The 16,840-nt window shown below is 40.4% G+C and overlaps 1 protein-coding gene across 1 annotated transcript in view; it reads right to left on the bottom strand.

Annotated features, from left to right (window-relative positions):
• The window catches only part of LOC122797796 (nucleolar transcription factor 1-A-like), an 892,813-nt gene that overhangs the window by 488,380 nt on the left and 387,593 nt on the right, over positions 1-16,840 (bottom strand). Inside the window, exon 7 of the mRNA XM_044066317.1 lies at positions 8,265-8,385. Coding sequence (XP_043922252.1) covers positions 8,265-8,385 — 121 coding nt within the window. The remainder of the gene's footprint in view (positions 1-8,264; positions 8,386-16,840) is intronic.

Genomic DNA, 16,840 nt, shown 5'->3' with positions numbered 1-16,840 from the left:
TGACAGGCTCCTTTTGCAGCACGGGAAATTAACCTCATTGAGAAAGTTGCAATGGAGGACATAGTGGTCAGGTGGGGAGATACTTTTTTGAGTGACAACAACTGCAACAGAGAAGGTGTGATTTCTTTAATCACGTCTCTCCGGAGGGTCTATATTGTATCAGCGAACACTTGAAATTGTGAATGCTGTATAATAGACCCAAACACTTAAAAAATCCAAAATGCCGAACACAGGGATCAGCAATTTTTTTTCCCAGGGAAAAAAAAATCGCTGATCCATAAAATAAAAAAAACAAAAAAAAAAAAAAAACAAAACACACAAAAAAATACAAAATAAAGTGGGGTGAGTGCCCCCCACACCACCCCTACTTAGATATACCAACTCCGAGATTGCACCACATAGAGGAAATGGCAAAGTCTCGAAAACGGTCCAGTTATTTTTTTCACTGGGAAAAAACTGCTGTTCCGTGCTTTCTAAATTTCTCCATTTCAGGTAAACACATTCGATTAAACACCGTTCGCAACTTTAAGAGTTCATTTACATAATAGGAACCCTCTCTGGAGGCGCATAAAGTGTGACAGGTAATTTAAAGCTCTCAAGTGTAAACATGGCTGAGGCATACACGCACTTGCCATGTCTGTCCAAAGCCTGAAATTCCTTGTTCAGGGGATGAAAAGTGGAGCTCTGCTCAGCTATCTCCTTCTTAGTGGCTGCCAACACCACAATGGCATCAACTGGGATACCTTTAGTCCTGAAGGGGCAGTCACTGGGGGGACTAAGGTAATTGTCTGCAAGTTTGGGGATGGGCTCCATGGTGTCATGCTCCTTCGAAGCCCGGCGGGCAAGAAGGTCAATAAGTTTATCTGCCAGTGCGTTCATCTAGAACATAGATGGACCCATCCAAAGGCCTCCAGGAACACTAACTACTTGGAGGAAGGGAGCTGGGATGACCAGCTACCCTTTTGCTTCAGTATTTCCAAGATATCCCCAAAGGAGATATCATCGGGTGGTGATCGGGGGAACCCTTCACCCTCATGAAAATCAGTGTCCTCTGTTAAAGACTCCAAAGGGGAGTCTAGGTGCTCCCTCTTGCACCATCTCTTCCAAGGAGCCTCCTCCACTGGGTACTCAGGAGAGGACTCAGAAGACAGGTGGCCTCTTGTTGAGGGGCAGTTTGCAGGCTCTCCTAGAGCGGCTAACTGTGGACAGGACCAATGAAAACAAAGCTCTGATCCACAGGAGACTGGGTAGGACCTGGTGGAAGTGGGACTGTATCTAGTGGTGTGGACAAAGGCCTCTCTGCCATCTGCAAGCCAGACAAAGCCGGGAAGGGCTGACCTCCCACTCCAGGAGTCAGAGCTGCCAAGGGAGAGAAGGATGAGGCCACCCCAGTTCCAACAGCTCCAGAAGGTACCAGCCCTAAACTGTCAAGGGCAAAGGTATCACAGGTCTGGGACTTGCTCTACTCCAAAGGTCGACTAAACACACACCAAAATTCCTGAAGTCCACAGAATACCTCACAAAGTTATCAGCCCAACAAGGCTCGAAAAAAATCCAGGAACCATGGAAGTACTGCAGTTGATTTCTTTTATTATAAAAACATGCACCAAAGATGACGCTGATGATTGAGCGCTTTCATCTAGTAACTCTAGATTTCATCAGAAATCTAGAGTTACTAGATGAAAGCGCTCAATCATCAGCGTCATCTTTGGTGCATGTTTTTATAATAAAAGAAATCAACTGCAGTACTTCCGTGGTTCCTGGATTTTTTTCGAGCCTTGTTGGGCTGATAACTTTGTGAGGTATTCTACTCCAAAGGTATCGGTGCCGAATGAGTCTGGGATACTGCCGCAGTCAAACAAAGACACATTCTGTGCTCCGACGATGGTCCACTCAGGAAAGCCAGATCCTGTAACTCCAAAACTGAAGGTCAGATCAAGGAGCAGGTTTTAGTATCAGGGTTAGTATTCTCACAGATTGCAGCATGGGTCAGAGAAGGTAAGATCCCCAGCTGGAATTGGGCTTTGAGAAAACTCTGCATCATCCTATCTGTGTCAGACTGATACAGCCAAGAGGATCTGGAGGAGACCGAGGAATGTGTGGACCTGACAGGAGACAGACTTGTCCAGACGGTCGGGGCAGGGGACAGAGATTTACTCCGACATGGAATATGGCTCAGAGAGCTCTGATCTGGGCATGTCTGACCCAAAGAAGTTTTCTCCAGAGATGAGGAATTACGGATCCGCACTACCTCCATGGGATCAGACAGACTGCTCGGACCCAAGGGCTGAGGATCTGATGGAGTAGAAATCTTTGATGGCACCAGCTCTGCTGGATCCAAAGAACCTCTCGGATCCAGACAACAGTGGGAACAGGAGGGATCCGAAAAAGATGGATCCGACAATTTTTTTATGCTTCTCTGGAGCAGAAGCCATGGATCCAGTGAAGCTGAGGAGGCACGCTTCTTAGGAATGGGCATCTGAGCTCCAGAGAATGGAAGAAGGCCTCTTAAGATCAGCTTGTTTACCAGTCAGCAAGGGCTCAGAGATTGAAGGCTGAGCAGATATCACACAGAACCTCCAAGTGCTCTGGCCCATGACAATATACGCATATCTTGTGGGCATCCAATTGTAAAATCTTATGCCCACAAGAGGCACACCTTTTGAAACCCGAGGGTCTGTCCAAACCTACAGGCTTGTCAGACATGCTGAAAGCATTACACACACACACACAGCACTCACACACACACTAACACTAAGGAAAATTAACTAAAAATAAATTATAGATATGGGGAAAGTGTTTTTTTTTCTTTTTACATACATTATATATATACACACACACACACACACACACACACACACACACACACACACACACACACACACACACATAAAAAAAAAAAGAAAGAAGGAAGACATCAAGTAGCAAAGCGGAAGGCAGGAAAAACCCAACGCCAGTGACAATCTCCCAAAAAGAGAGAGCTACCTAAGAAGGGAGGGGACGTACAAAGGTAATAATAGCAGAATAAAGCTAAGGAAATCTAAGCAAGAGAAGGAAAACCTTGGAAAAGAAGAATGAAATAGAAATCACTTATCTGTAACAGAGGCAAATGGAATCACGTCTGTGCTGGAAGAGAGGCAAGCGAGATCTGAGGGCTTGGAGAAGGAGTGAGGCATTATGGGAGAGACAGGAGTTTGAGGCTCGGATCTTATGTCTGGAAGAGATGGCTGAGATGGATCAGAGGACGGATCTGAAGACCAGTTGTGATGCATAATGAAATGGACAACATCAGATCACAGGGCCTATATTACAAGACTGAACATTCACAACCGCGAATGCTTAAACAACGAAAAATCCGGAAACTCAAACTTGCACCACCGCTAAATATATATTCCAACTCTGAGATCGCACTACAGTGAGGAAAGAGCAAATATTCCAATCTTCACTGTACCACGATCTGACACAAAACACTTTGAGGTCCGGTCTTTTCGATATTGTCAGCGTTCGCAGTTATGGTTTTTCAGTCTTCTGATATAGACCCCAGATCACATATTTTCATTCCAAATGCTTTACACCTTCCATATTGCTTTCTTACTCCTTCCAAGTAATTTTTAAATGACTTAAGTCTCTCCTATAAACATAAAATGGTTTCTCACCAATTTTACTTAATACACTGGGGTCTGTATAAAAATACTCCAGTTTTTATTAATACATTTAGTAATGGAAAAACTATCCAGTGTAAATGTAGCTATAAACAACTTCCTGTTGGAACTTCTAAGCTGGTCAAGTACCATTCCCATCTCACTATTACCTTGGCCATTAATACTCAAACTAGGTCATATTTCATTTAAAACTCAGTGGGGTATCCTCTCTTTAAAAATATGTCCATAAGGACAACACATTCATGAAGAAAGGTATCAGATTCAGGTATCATTCTAGCCAATTTGACCAGTTGGCCTTTGACCACTGATTTTTTTTTTCCTGATGTACATGATGTCAACTGGAATAGTGGAGATAGGCATTTGAAAAAAGTTGGCTTTCAATAGATATTAGAGACAAATCGTTGACTGGCCATATCTTTAATAAATTAATTATATATTTATCAAAACTGTAAGAAAAGGACAAAAGCTGTGTGGTATTTTTAATATACTCTAAAAACACTCTGGTTAATAAAGTTTTATCCATTATTGTTGGCTTCAAGTTGTCCTCTATGCATCACTAAGGAAGTTTATTTCTTCAGAATATTTTTTTCCTAGAGGATTAAAGTTATTTTATTATGCAGAACAGGCTAAGGATGAAATGTACTAACAAAAGAACGAGCCATCACGCACAAGTGGACTCTGCTTCTCATTCTTCTAACAATAAAGCACAAGGAGAGACTTTGCCAGTAAAACCTTTTCCACTGTTCCAAAGGAAAATGTTTTAGAGAAAGAGAAAAACACAGAAATTGACCTGAAGAATCAGAATCTGGAGATGGGCGATGAAAATGAAAAGGAAGAAGACCAGCAACATAGAAAATAGTGAAAAAATGTGTCACTGCACATTTGTGAAATACTGCTGTATAAGAATAAGTGGAAAGAGTGGACTTTTGTTGACTTTGTTAAACCTGTGGGGAACTGAAGTGCATTCACCTGATTCGTGTTATTAATGTTTGGAAGGACTCTGAGGGGAGAGGAAGAAAGTAGAAAAAGGTAACTAATTAAAACAATTTCTTTTTTTAACAGCATTTCTATGAAACATTTCACAATATAAATTATACATTTTATAGTAAAGTATTTAGTTCTTCCTCTATTTCATAGTTACTAAAGTAAACAGACACCTTTCCCTTCCTCTTCTCTTTCTTTTTTTCTTTCTTTCTTCTTTTTTGGTATTAAAATGTATGTATTACAGTGCAAAAAGAGAAGAAAAGCTAGATAAAAGCATGTTTAAGTTAACAGGCTATAATCTTGGGTTGCTGAAGTGCACAGACTTTAACGTATATAGATATAATATGTTGTTTTCTTAGTTTTGCATAGGTGAATGTCTGGATTAAGACCCTTGACTTAATTTAATGAATTTTACGTGAGAACATTGAATATAATGAAAATTTTTCTTTAGCAATAAATGTTTCAGCTTATATTTCAAGCTGTAACAGAGGACTACATTTATCTTTTTTCCCTTCTTTTCCAAAGAGGTGAGCTGATAACAGATTAATAAAAGTAGAAGCATGGGGAATAACATGCATATTGGCATGGATAACCTCAATTTCAGGTTAAGTAGCATGTGGTAGCAGCTGCTAGGCACAAATGATCCCATTACGAGAGTTAGACTTCATTATTTGAACTACAGATGTACTCGGTTGCATACCGCCTACTCAGAGGTGATCTCTGCCTGACATACAAGGCCATGTCCAACCCAGAATTGATGGACATGCTCCACCTAAAGAAAACCTTATCCCCTCAAGCCTCACGCTCTAGGGATCTAAACCTCACCACAACAATAAATAGGATGTGCTGGATGGATAGATTCCTGTCCCAGAGACGTCCCATGCTTTGGAACAAGATCCAAATCTACATTAGGCAGAGCTCCTCGCTAACGCTCTTCAAAAGAAACCTTGATGAGAGGATGAGAAATAGAAAGTTTACCTTGGGGATCACTTCAGTGGCTCTGCTGGACAGAGGCACAGGGAATTAATCTAAGGGGGTGGCAAAAGCCAACACATTCTGGCTAGGCTTATAAATGCCTTCGGGCAGATAGCCTAGTACCTACCTATGAACCAATAAACCTATGTATGTGTTTTGTTAATAGGTTACGGGGGTGTTTTTGAGGGTTTTTACTAAAATAAAAAGACTTGTAAAATGTGACATAGGTTCCAATGATGATGAGAAAAATGTGTAAAGGATGTATAAAGAATCTGTATACATCATAACTAGATAAAATTCCATAAAAAACATAAACAACACATAACTTAAGGATGAGTATGAGCACAGAATCTTATCACAAGGGAAACCTGAAAGAAAATGAGGAACATCCTGAAATAAATGGAGGATACATTAGCGATCTAACAGGTGACCCCCTCATAAGGAAAGGTTGCATGGGTTTAAGCAGACAGTTAGAAAAGTGGTAATCCATGCTGTCTAACACAGCTATGATTCCACTGATGCTTGTGATTGGGGAGCAGCCACAGCCACTGTTAACAGTAAGTCTGACTGTATGATGGCAGCTGTTAAAGGCATACTTGATAAGGATTTGCTTTCTAAGCCTGTGTCCCAAGGAATCTTTAACCATGCATTCAGATTACTAAGTTTTGTCTTCATTGGAGTTCTGAGTGATAAATTGTTTTGACCCTTAAAAAAATCTACAGATGCGATGTTATCCTTTTCTGGGTAGGTTTACTTCCATGATGTGCCAATTTATACAGCTTATATTACACTGATGTAAGTAGTCTTACAAGTTTTGTCATTGTTGCAAATCAAATTTTAGTCCCAACCTATAAGTAATATTCTTAGCTGAAAGCTGACTGTTTCTCCTGAAAAATGTCTAAATTTCAAAATAGCAGTTTTAGGTAGAATATAAAGACATGCCAGTGTAATCTTCATGCCTTGCCAGTAGCCCCTTACTACTACAAAATTTCTAGTATTATCTCCCCCTTCTATCATCTAGGAATTAATATAAGTACTCCACTTTCCCTTTGTCCATGATATTCTGCAGAATATCCATCCTGAAATCCTTTCTTTTTCAAATTCACATGTTCAGTTCTTTCCAAATGTATCACCTGTAGCATAACTATTTACACTTTACATTTTAATATAGTTCCTTACTCTTTCTTTTTGGATATATCTGTGAGACCATTAACATTTAAAGATAATAAAAAGTGTCATTATGTTAAAAAGTTATTATTCCCATCTTTTATTCATAACAGCTTTTTTAAGTATATAGTTCCAGCTTTTGCATTACATGCACACACAAATGTTTAGCAGGCTATTTTTTATATAGTTGTTTTAGTCATATCCACTTGAGCCTATGTCACATCTTAAAAAAATGTTTAATTAACTGAATGCCCTCAAAATTAAATAACAAATACACAAAACTATGCACATCTTGAAATACTGAAGTTTTATAAGAACAATAGTCCCAAACTGGCAGCTACACTCATAGACTTGGGTTAACCAAAAGGGAAGGTTATCCATGCTAATATGCATGGTACACCCTGTGCTTCTACTAAGTGCTGTCTGGTCTTGTTTTATCTTTATTGCTCTCCCATAATGGGAAGACACTTGAATCCTTTCAGAAAACATTATTTCCTAGCCACTGAAAGAAAGAAGTATGCTGTTTTTATTGCTCTTTATCAAATTGTCTCCATTGGGTCATGAGAACCAGATACAGAGTTGCTGCTACAAACTCCTGGTGGGGGAATTTTAGCAGTTTGAATTAATAGGTCATCAATGGGAGGAAACAAAGGAAAAACTAGCACTGTTCGAAAATCACCCCCCTTTTATCCTCATTTTCTACATGGGATCAGGATGCTGTGTCATCTGTCATCATTCTCTTGTTAAAATGCTACTCTTCTACCTTCTTAAACAATTATGCTTAAGTGTTGTACGTCTTCTCTCACTCAATCCATCCAGGACCGTCTTATATGACATTATGTATATAATTGTATGATGTTTACAGTTTAAAGGGGTACTAAATTTATGCGCAAAACAGAAAAATGAGGTTACAGACAGTGTAAATAAGGAAAACCTATTATGCTAACAAATAAAGAAGAATAAACAAGGGTGAATAGATTGATCTGTGATATCTATATGTAGAAAAAGCCTCTATACACAAATTGAAAATTGTAATCATCAGATGTAGACCTGAGCTATGTATAACACAGACACGAAAATAGGACATAAGTCAATTAAATTAACTTACTTTCAATGCCAGGTCACTGATGGAGATTTAGAAATGTGTTCTGTGGATGAGGAATGCACAAAATATGTAATGCTGACTTTACTGGCATTGAATAAAGTGGAAATCAAAGAAAAAAAACACTAAATTTACCTGTTATCCTGCATGACTTTTTGTTTAACCATTGATTTGTGTTATCCACGGTTTGCTTCAAAATGACCTCAGCTGACTGCCCAAGCTAAGTAAGCTTAACAAACATGTTCACACACAACAAATACAGATTCCTATTACCACATAATGTATATTTAGAGTGAACTAGGCCATCTGTAACATTTAACCAACTAACAAAAACAGGCATAGTAATTACAAAAAAGAAGGGAAGATTTAATTACATCTGGGTGAAGCTTCAGGAAAGCCTTCTTTTCATGGTTGTACCAAAGCTGCTGTGGAGTCTTGGGCTTTTCTGGGAGATCTGACTTCTTTCTCTCTTCCATTAGTTCTGGATGATCTTCCCTGAATAAAAATTAAAACACCAAAAGGTTAATCATCACAGGACCGAGACTTCACTCAAATCCAACCAGTCCAAAGTTCCAGATACCAAAACATGAACTTAGTTTTTCATGACACACTGTTTTTTATAATATTTGCTTTTTTTCTTAGGACATATTTTCTCCATCACAAAGTAAAGAAATGAATGAATGAATAAATCTTATCTGATAACACAGGACCAGAATACAAGTTAGTAATAATTACGGTTGTAACTCTGGAAAACATACAAAGTTTGGTTAACATAAACACTTTGATGTGTTAAATCAGCTGTTAAGGGTGTCTTTTTTCGTGTTTACTAGTTGTTTTAGACACTTTCCTGTGCTTGGTTTATTAGCTGTTAAGGGTTCCAAGTGGATACATTCCTTTCTTATCATCAAGACCACCCCAATATAATTGTACATCACACAGAACATTAAAGAATCAGACTGTACTCCCATCAAAATATTTTTGATGAGTTCCTGTCAGTACTAAAATGCACCACACCCAGCACGTTAGGAAATATCTTAGTACATTATCGCACAGAGACAGAATTCAAGCTGGTAATGGGTAAAAGCCTAGAATGTGCACAATAATTACTCATCTCACAGTGACACAAAATGTGAAAAGTTTTGGTCCAGTCACATTTTTATTTATCTTTATTATTTTGATCTGTTTGCCTGTTTGTTTTTTTCTTTTCCAACAGGTAAGTCAGACAGCATCTCTCCAGATAACTGGAAGGGTATTCTGTGATAACTACTAGACTTTGTAAAGATCCAGAAACAAAAAAGAAAATTTGCTTGAGATACGTGGAGGGTGTAAGAACCATATTGACTCTACTCATGACAAGTCTAAAATGAGAACCACATTTCCTAAATGTCTAGACGTTGGTCGGAAAAAGAGTCAACTGTAAAAAAAAAAAAAAAAAAGGTCTATGAACAGGCAAGCAGGCAAGGGGGATTAACACAAACTGCAGCAGTAAGCTCAAGGGTCATAAAAAGTCACTTCAATGATACACTCTCTTGTCTCTTTCTCTCACCCCAAACACAGTGATTTAATGTACATGTCTCACTGGACTTTAATGAAACTAGCTTTGAAGCCTGATTCTGATGCAATGAGAAGCTGCCATCTTTAATTAAGTATAATTTCATCATATTGCTCTCTGGGAGTCAACGACTGTGAAGAATATCTATATGCATTACAACTCTGCTGCTGAAAATGCCTTTGTAATAGTCATGTGTTGGGCCACAAGTTGATGAAGGATGAGCATGTGAAGCTCTTGTTGGCTGGCTTGAACTGCCAGAGGAATACATTCTTACCTTAACAGTTGCTCTACAAGAAGATCCTCCTAGATAGGTTATCTTTGTTTGGTTTTAACATCTTCACCAATCAGCAGTTCCTCGATACTTTTTATTAAATCCCATATTTAGGGAAGTCTGCACCCCTGCACCTACGCATCTAGTCATAGGTGACTCTATAGTCAGGCACACTGATGTCCCACTCATCAACCTAAACAAGGAGAAGGTTACTGACAGCTGCCTGTCAGGTACCAGAATCCGCCACATAACCCACGCACTCAGGTCACTCCACAACAAGTACAAATATAACTCTCTCATTGTCCATGCTGGTGTGAACGACCTGAGACATACCTCCCTGGACTACATGAAAACAGACATGGAAGAGCTCTCTGATCTTGTAGTCCAAGCAGGTATGACCTTAGCCCTGAGTAGCATCCGGCCATCGCCCAGAATGATACCGCAGTACAAGGACAAAATGATTGACTTCAACAATTGGCTAAGCTTCTGGTGTCATTCTAAGGGGATCCAGTATCTCTCTGCCTGGGACGGCATGGTTGACAGACCACGACGCTTTGCAAGAGATGGCCTGCACCTGTCGCCTCTGGGATTCTGGATACTGGCTAAGGCTCTTGCTGCCCCTATAGTGCGTTTTTTAGGCAAGGTTCAAATGACAAATTCTACTGATGTATCCGGTGCCTCAGCTTACGCCTTCAAGGAATAAATTTATTCCTTGAAGGCGTAAGCCGAGGTACCAAATACATCAGTAAAGTTTTTTATCCTGATGTTTGTGTGGTTTACTATACTGGAGTCGGTTGTGTGTTTTGAGTCAAATGACAAATTCACCACCGTAACAGGAACAGGCAAGCAAAAACTGAGGGTAATGTTACTCAATGCTAGAAGTCTAAATCTCAAAATGTACTCACTCAAGGCACTCCTTAAAATGGAGAACATCGATATCTGTGCAGTGACTGAGACCTGGTTCAAGGCTCTAGAGAGCACCCCTGCATTACCAGGCTATAACTCATACCACATTTTTTGGCCATCTAACCTGGACCAGAACACCAAAGGCAGGGGTGTGTCCATATTCATTAAGGATATCCACACCTCCAGGCTAGTTGCACAGCATAATGCATCCAAGGTTATCCAAGTGCAATTAACTCTGGGCAAAACTGCAATCAAAATTGTAGCTTGCTACAAATCTCCCACCATGCCCCAGGATTCCCACTCCTCTTTTCTTGATATACTGGAAATATTAGGGTTCAACCCAACACCCTAATAATGGGCGATTTCAACTACCACACCATTAACTGGGAAAACTACTCATGTACCAACTCCTTCGCTCAATGCTTTCTGGAATTCATAAATTTCAATGCCCTAGATCAACTTATCCACACCACAACCAGGGGCAACAATGTCTTAGACCTAGTCATTACCAACATGAGTGACCAGTGCTCCACACCCGAAATCAACTCCTCATTGGTCAGATCTGACCATAAGCTCACCCTAGATATCCGGCACCCTCCCCTCACCCACCATTAAGGAAACTACAGTAAAAAATTTCTCCAAAGCCAACTTCATGCTTCTTAAGACAGAAGTGGTGAAATTCATGACACCCATGCAGATGGACAATACTGTTATGACTGCTGAATCCTATACAAATACACTCTATAAGCACTTACACGAATGCATGGATTGTGCTATCCCACACAGAACCAAGATGATATCCTCCAAAAAAAGGAAGCCAATCTGGTGGTCCCTTGCCATAAACAAACTCTACAACAGAAGGAAGAAACTGTTGCAAAAGAGAGTAAAATCCCATGAGTGGAGGAGCTGCCTGGTCAGCCTCAGGAAGAAGCTGAGAACCCTTATAAGATCCTCCAAAGCTAGCTACAAAATTTATTTATTTATTTATTTTACATTTGTTAACCGGGATGGTCCGACTGGATACATGTCCTTTTTCAGCGGAGGCCCGGGGAGAAAAGCTCCAACAGAGTTACATTGATAATTAGGTACAGTAAATGAGCTGAAAGAACTTAACAAAAACATAGGCTATTTACATACAAGTACAAGACTGCCATTACTATTTCTGAGATTACTACAAATGTAACATTAATAACATAAGGACGGTAGGCAGTATAATGACATAGAGTTAGACAGGATACATATTTCTCTATCACAGTATACAAAGTACTTCTCATCTTAGCTAGTTGTTTATGTTTTAGTTAATGGCACAGAGCTAGTCTGGGTTTGAGCAAGGACATAGCCAGTGTGACTTGAAGTGGAGTTTTAGACTATTTTTAATTGACTTAGAGAAGTTGCAAGCGTGATGTTATTTGGGAGAGAGTTCCATATTTTACCAGTGGTGTTGGCAAATAGCGCGTCACCACCTAGGTTGAGAGATTTAGTTGTTTGGACAAGGAGTCTGTTTGCTGAGCGAAGGCAGCTTAGATTAGAGTAGGGAGTCATTAAGTTTTTTGGTGCTGGGGTATTCTCAGGTTGTTTAAGGATTTTAAAGGCCTCTATGAGTTGGGACTGGTGAAGAAGGTGTGGGAATTCTATCCATCCAAGCTTTTTCAGGTTAGTACAGTGGTGTGTTCTGTAGGGTAGGCCTGCAACGAACCTGGCAATGTGATTATAGCAGGATGAGAGCTTGGCCAGATCAGATTTGTTAAGGTGAGTGAGGACAGGAGAGGCATATAGTAGGGTAGAGAGAAGGTGTGAACGGGCTGTGGCTGCCCTGGCATTCGGGATAAGGAAGGCTTTAATTCTATATAGGGTCCCAAGTTTCTTGTTGACTGACTTTGACAAAAACAAAATTGCTGCTGATTCTAAGGGCAACCACAAAGCATTCTATAGCTAAGTCAAGAATTTCAATGGCAACACCCAGATCTGCTCTGAGTTACAGCACAACGGCACGAAAATTACAGAACCAACTGATATTGCCAACATCTTGGCAGCTAGGTTCAGTGCTAACTTTACCCCCCTCTCACCCCCTAAAAGGCCCATATCTATACAGGAAGAATGCAGAGTCCCTGTAATCACATCTATGCAGGTAAAAGCTGTACTCTCTAAAACCAAAAACACAGCATCCATGGGATGACAACATCCCAGGATGCGTTTTACACGAAATTTAGAATGAACTAGCTTCCCACCTAAGCACCATGTTCAATCATAGTCTCATGTCAGGCTTTGTGCCCACTGAATGGCGCACAGCAACAGTTATCCCACTTCACAAAGGGGGAGCCACCACTGATCATGGGAACTATCGCCCTATTAGCCTGATGAGCCTGGTCTGCAAGGCCAAGAAACGTATCATCATGAAACTCATAAACAAAGACACTGGTAACCTCCAAACTCTGGACCCCACCCAGTTCGGGTTTGTGAAAGGCAGATCATGCCTTCTGAACCTGATCGACTTCTTTGAGGCAGTCACCAAAGCTGTAGACGAGGGTAAGGTGGTTCACACAGCCTATCTTGACCTCGCCAAGGCTTTCAACACCATCCCCCATTCTGGAATTATAGCTAAACTCACTAAACTAGGTATAAATCCCTACATCACAAGATGGGTTGCCAACTGGCTCACTGACAGAACACACACTGTAAAAGTTGCAGACTCCAAATCTGACTTCAAACCAGTGACAAGTGGAGTACCACAGGGTTCAGTCCTGGGACCTCTCCTGTTTGTATTCTACTTCTCTGAAGTACAGGCTAACAAAGAAGGCCTCTGGCTAATGAAGTTCACAAATGACTGCAAACTAGGAGCCACAGTTGAGTCCCCAAATGATGTGGACATCCTACAGAAGGGCCTCACTGAGACAGATGCCTGGTGTCAGAGGCATAGCCTCAAGCTCAATGACAAAAAGTGCATTGTCATCCCCTTTGGTAAAAACTCTGTACCCATGAACTACCACATAAACAGCAGTCTACTTAACGCTGAATGTGTGATAAGAGACCTTGGGACCCAGGTGAACAGTAGTCTCTTCTTTGATAATCACATTGCCACAGTAGTCAGGAAATCCTTCTATGTGGCACACCTCATCACAAAATGGTTCTCATCCAGGAAAAAAGAGGTAATTGTTCCCCTCTACTCGGCACTCATTAGACCCATTATAGAGTACAACGCCCCTTTTGGAATGTACCTCACAAGACATCTGCAGCAGCTGGAAAAGCCAAAGAAGTACCTCACAAAGAGGATTACTGGCCTCAAACAGATGCCATACACTGACCGCCTCAAAAACTCCAGCTTTACTCTGTAGCACATTACCTACTCCGAGAAGATTTCTGCCTAACATGTAAAACTATGTTAAACCCAGAGCTGTTGGACATGCTGCACCTTAAGAAATCACAATCTCTCCGAGCTACACACTCTGGGGACCTAAACCTTGTCACCACAATGAACAGGACATACTGGAGGGATAGATTCCTGTCCCTGAGACTTCCTATACTCTGGAACAAGCTACCTGTCTATGTCAAGCAAAGTTCCTCATTAGCACTCTTCAAGAAAAATCTTGATTAAATAATCCTTGGTAGAAAGTTATATCTTTGTTGGACACTCTGCAATAATCAATATTGTATCTCTGATAACTGAGCTGTTAATTCTATATTTGATAAAATACAGTGTACATAATTGAAAGTCAGGCTATTGTAAATATTGTATATAGTTGTTTAAAATTATATTTAAAAATATTATGTAAATGTTATTTTAATTGAAAATAAAAAAACATATTTGAAAAAAATAAAAAGAAAAATCTTGATGAGTGGATGGGAAATAGGAAATACATCCCGGGGATCACTTCTGTGGCTCTGCTCAACAGGGGCACAGGAAATTAACTTTCTTGGGTGCCGTAAGCCAGGGAACCTTGTTGGCTAGGCTTACTTAGGCCCTTGGACCGATAGCCTAGTACCTACCTATGAACCTATGATGCAAGGTGTCAGTTACATGAGCAAGTGCAGCCCCAGAGCCTGTAAGTTTGTCACTGTATCACTAGCAAGAATCTTTCTGGAAAACAAAGAATAACAATGAAGATTAACCATTTATATTATTACACAAGTAATAGAAAAATATACAGTTGTCTGACTTGCAGGGAAGTCTTACAGCACTGTCTTGCAGAGGACACTGGATGGAGGATATTCATTACCCATCAAAGATGATCTGTTTGTAAAACAAATTATATGGTAAGAAAGTACCTGCTGTATAACACTGGGGACTGTCCTTGATAATTTCTTGGTTGAGATTAACTGCAAACAGTAATTACCATTATTAAATAAATATTGAATGCACACAATGTGCAGTTTGCTTCACCTAGATTTAATCTGCAAGAAATCATGGTCTGCACCTAGTATTGAACAAAAAGCTTAAATAATCGGTATTCTAAGACTGTATCTTCAGTTATAAGCAATGAGTAATTCTGTCATTCATAAACTTCTATTTTTGCAGCATTGTGACTTATTTATTTGTAAAATTTTCCTGCCAGACTTTTCAAATCCTGTAAATAGTCAGCATAGCCAACATAATATCACTATCATGGCACTGTACAGTATCAGAGAGGTCTCTGTGGCTGTGTAACTCTTTCTATGCTGTGAATTTATTTCATCATTCCTAGCTTTTCACAAGCCAAATGTCCCAAATAGGATCATAGGATCATAGAAAGTTACTAGGCTAATAGCCCAAGGGCCGTGACAAGCCTTGTCAAGTTCTAATCTTATTACCACGATCAGCACCTATTGTCCCTGTCCAAGAGTTGCCCATCCAATTATCCAGATTGTGTTTGAAGAGGACCAATGAGGTGCTCTGTTTGACATGAGGTGGGAGTCTGTTCCAAAGGTGTGGTAACCTCTGGGAGACAAATCTGTCCCTCCAGCAGGTTGTATTAATGTCACATACCGGGTTAAGGTCTTTAGAGTGAGTAACCCATGTACCATTTGACTTATGGAAATGCAGCATTTCCAGTAAAGCAGGGTCAGAGATTGCCTTGTATGCAAGACAGAGATTGCCTCCGAGTAGTCTGTATGAAACAGAATAAAGTGACAATGATTTCAGATGATTCACATAGGACAGAAGACCTTAACTTTCCTTGTGCGGAACCTTTGTGGTTTCTCCAACTGCTGCAGGTGCTTGGAAAGGTACATACCAAAAGGGGCGCTGTACTTAATTATTAGCCTGATGAGGGAAGAGTGCAAAGAGGCTATAACTTCTTTTTTTCTGGAGGCAATGCCCTTCCTTATGAAATGAGCAACACAGAATGCCCTTCTTACTAATGTAGACACATGTTGGTCAATGGTGAGGCTGTTGTCAACCTGTGTACCCAGGTCTCTCACCACTGAAGCTAATGCTATTGACATAGTAGTTAGCAAGAACATCACCATTACTTAAAGGGATTATTTTTTTGCATTGAGTTTAAGGCCATGAAACTGGCACCAATCGTTTGTTTGTGTAAGACCTTCTTGTAGGATGTTGACATCAATTGGAGATTCTGTGACTGCTCCCAGTTTGTAGTCATCAGCAAATTTTGTCAGCCACAGAACTTTAGTTTTTGCTTGTACTTCGGAGAAATAGATTCCAAACAAAAGAGGTCCCAGGACTGATCCTTGTGGACCACCACTGATTACAGGTCTGCTGTTGGAGGTGGATTTCCCCTATTCTGACTATATGGGTTCTATCAGTGAGCCAGTTAGAGACCCATCTAATGATATAAGGGTTGATATCTAGCTGGGCGAGTTTGTCAATGATGCCTGAGTGGGGGATAGTGTCAAACACCTTGGCTAAGTCTAGGTAGACTGTATGCACAGATTTTCCCTCATCCAGGGCCTTGGTGGCTGTCTCAAAGTCCACTAGGTTTAACAAGCATGATCTCCCTTTGACAAATCCAAACTGAGTAGGGTCAAGTGTTTCAAGATTAACTATATCTTTGTTGATAAGGTCCATGATGATTTGCTTCATGGCCTTGCAGATAAAGCAGTCAGGCTAATAGGTCTATCGTTCCCAGGGTCAGTGGAAGGATCACCTTTTTGCAAGAGAATAACGGTGGCCATTTTCCATTCAGCCAGTATGAAGCCGGTGCTTAGACTACGATTGAAAAGAGTACCCAATGGTGTTACTTATTCTTGTTGGAGCCCATGTAGGATGCAGCCTGGGATGTTACCAG

Source organism: Protopterus annectens, chromosome 3.part1, assembly GCF_019279795.1.
Source record: "Protopterus annectens isolate FY-2018-M chromosome 3.part1, PAN1.0, whole genome shotgun sequence".
Classification (NCBI taxonomy): Eukaryota; Metazoa; Chordata; order Ceratodontiformes; family Protopteridae; genus Protopterus; species Protopterus annectens.
This window is presented reverse-complemented; position numbering and strand designations above follow the sequence as displayed.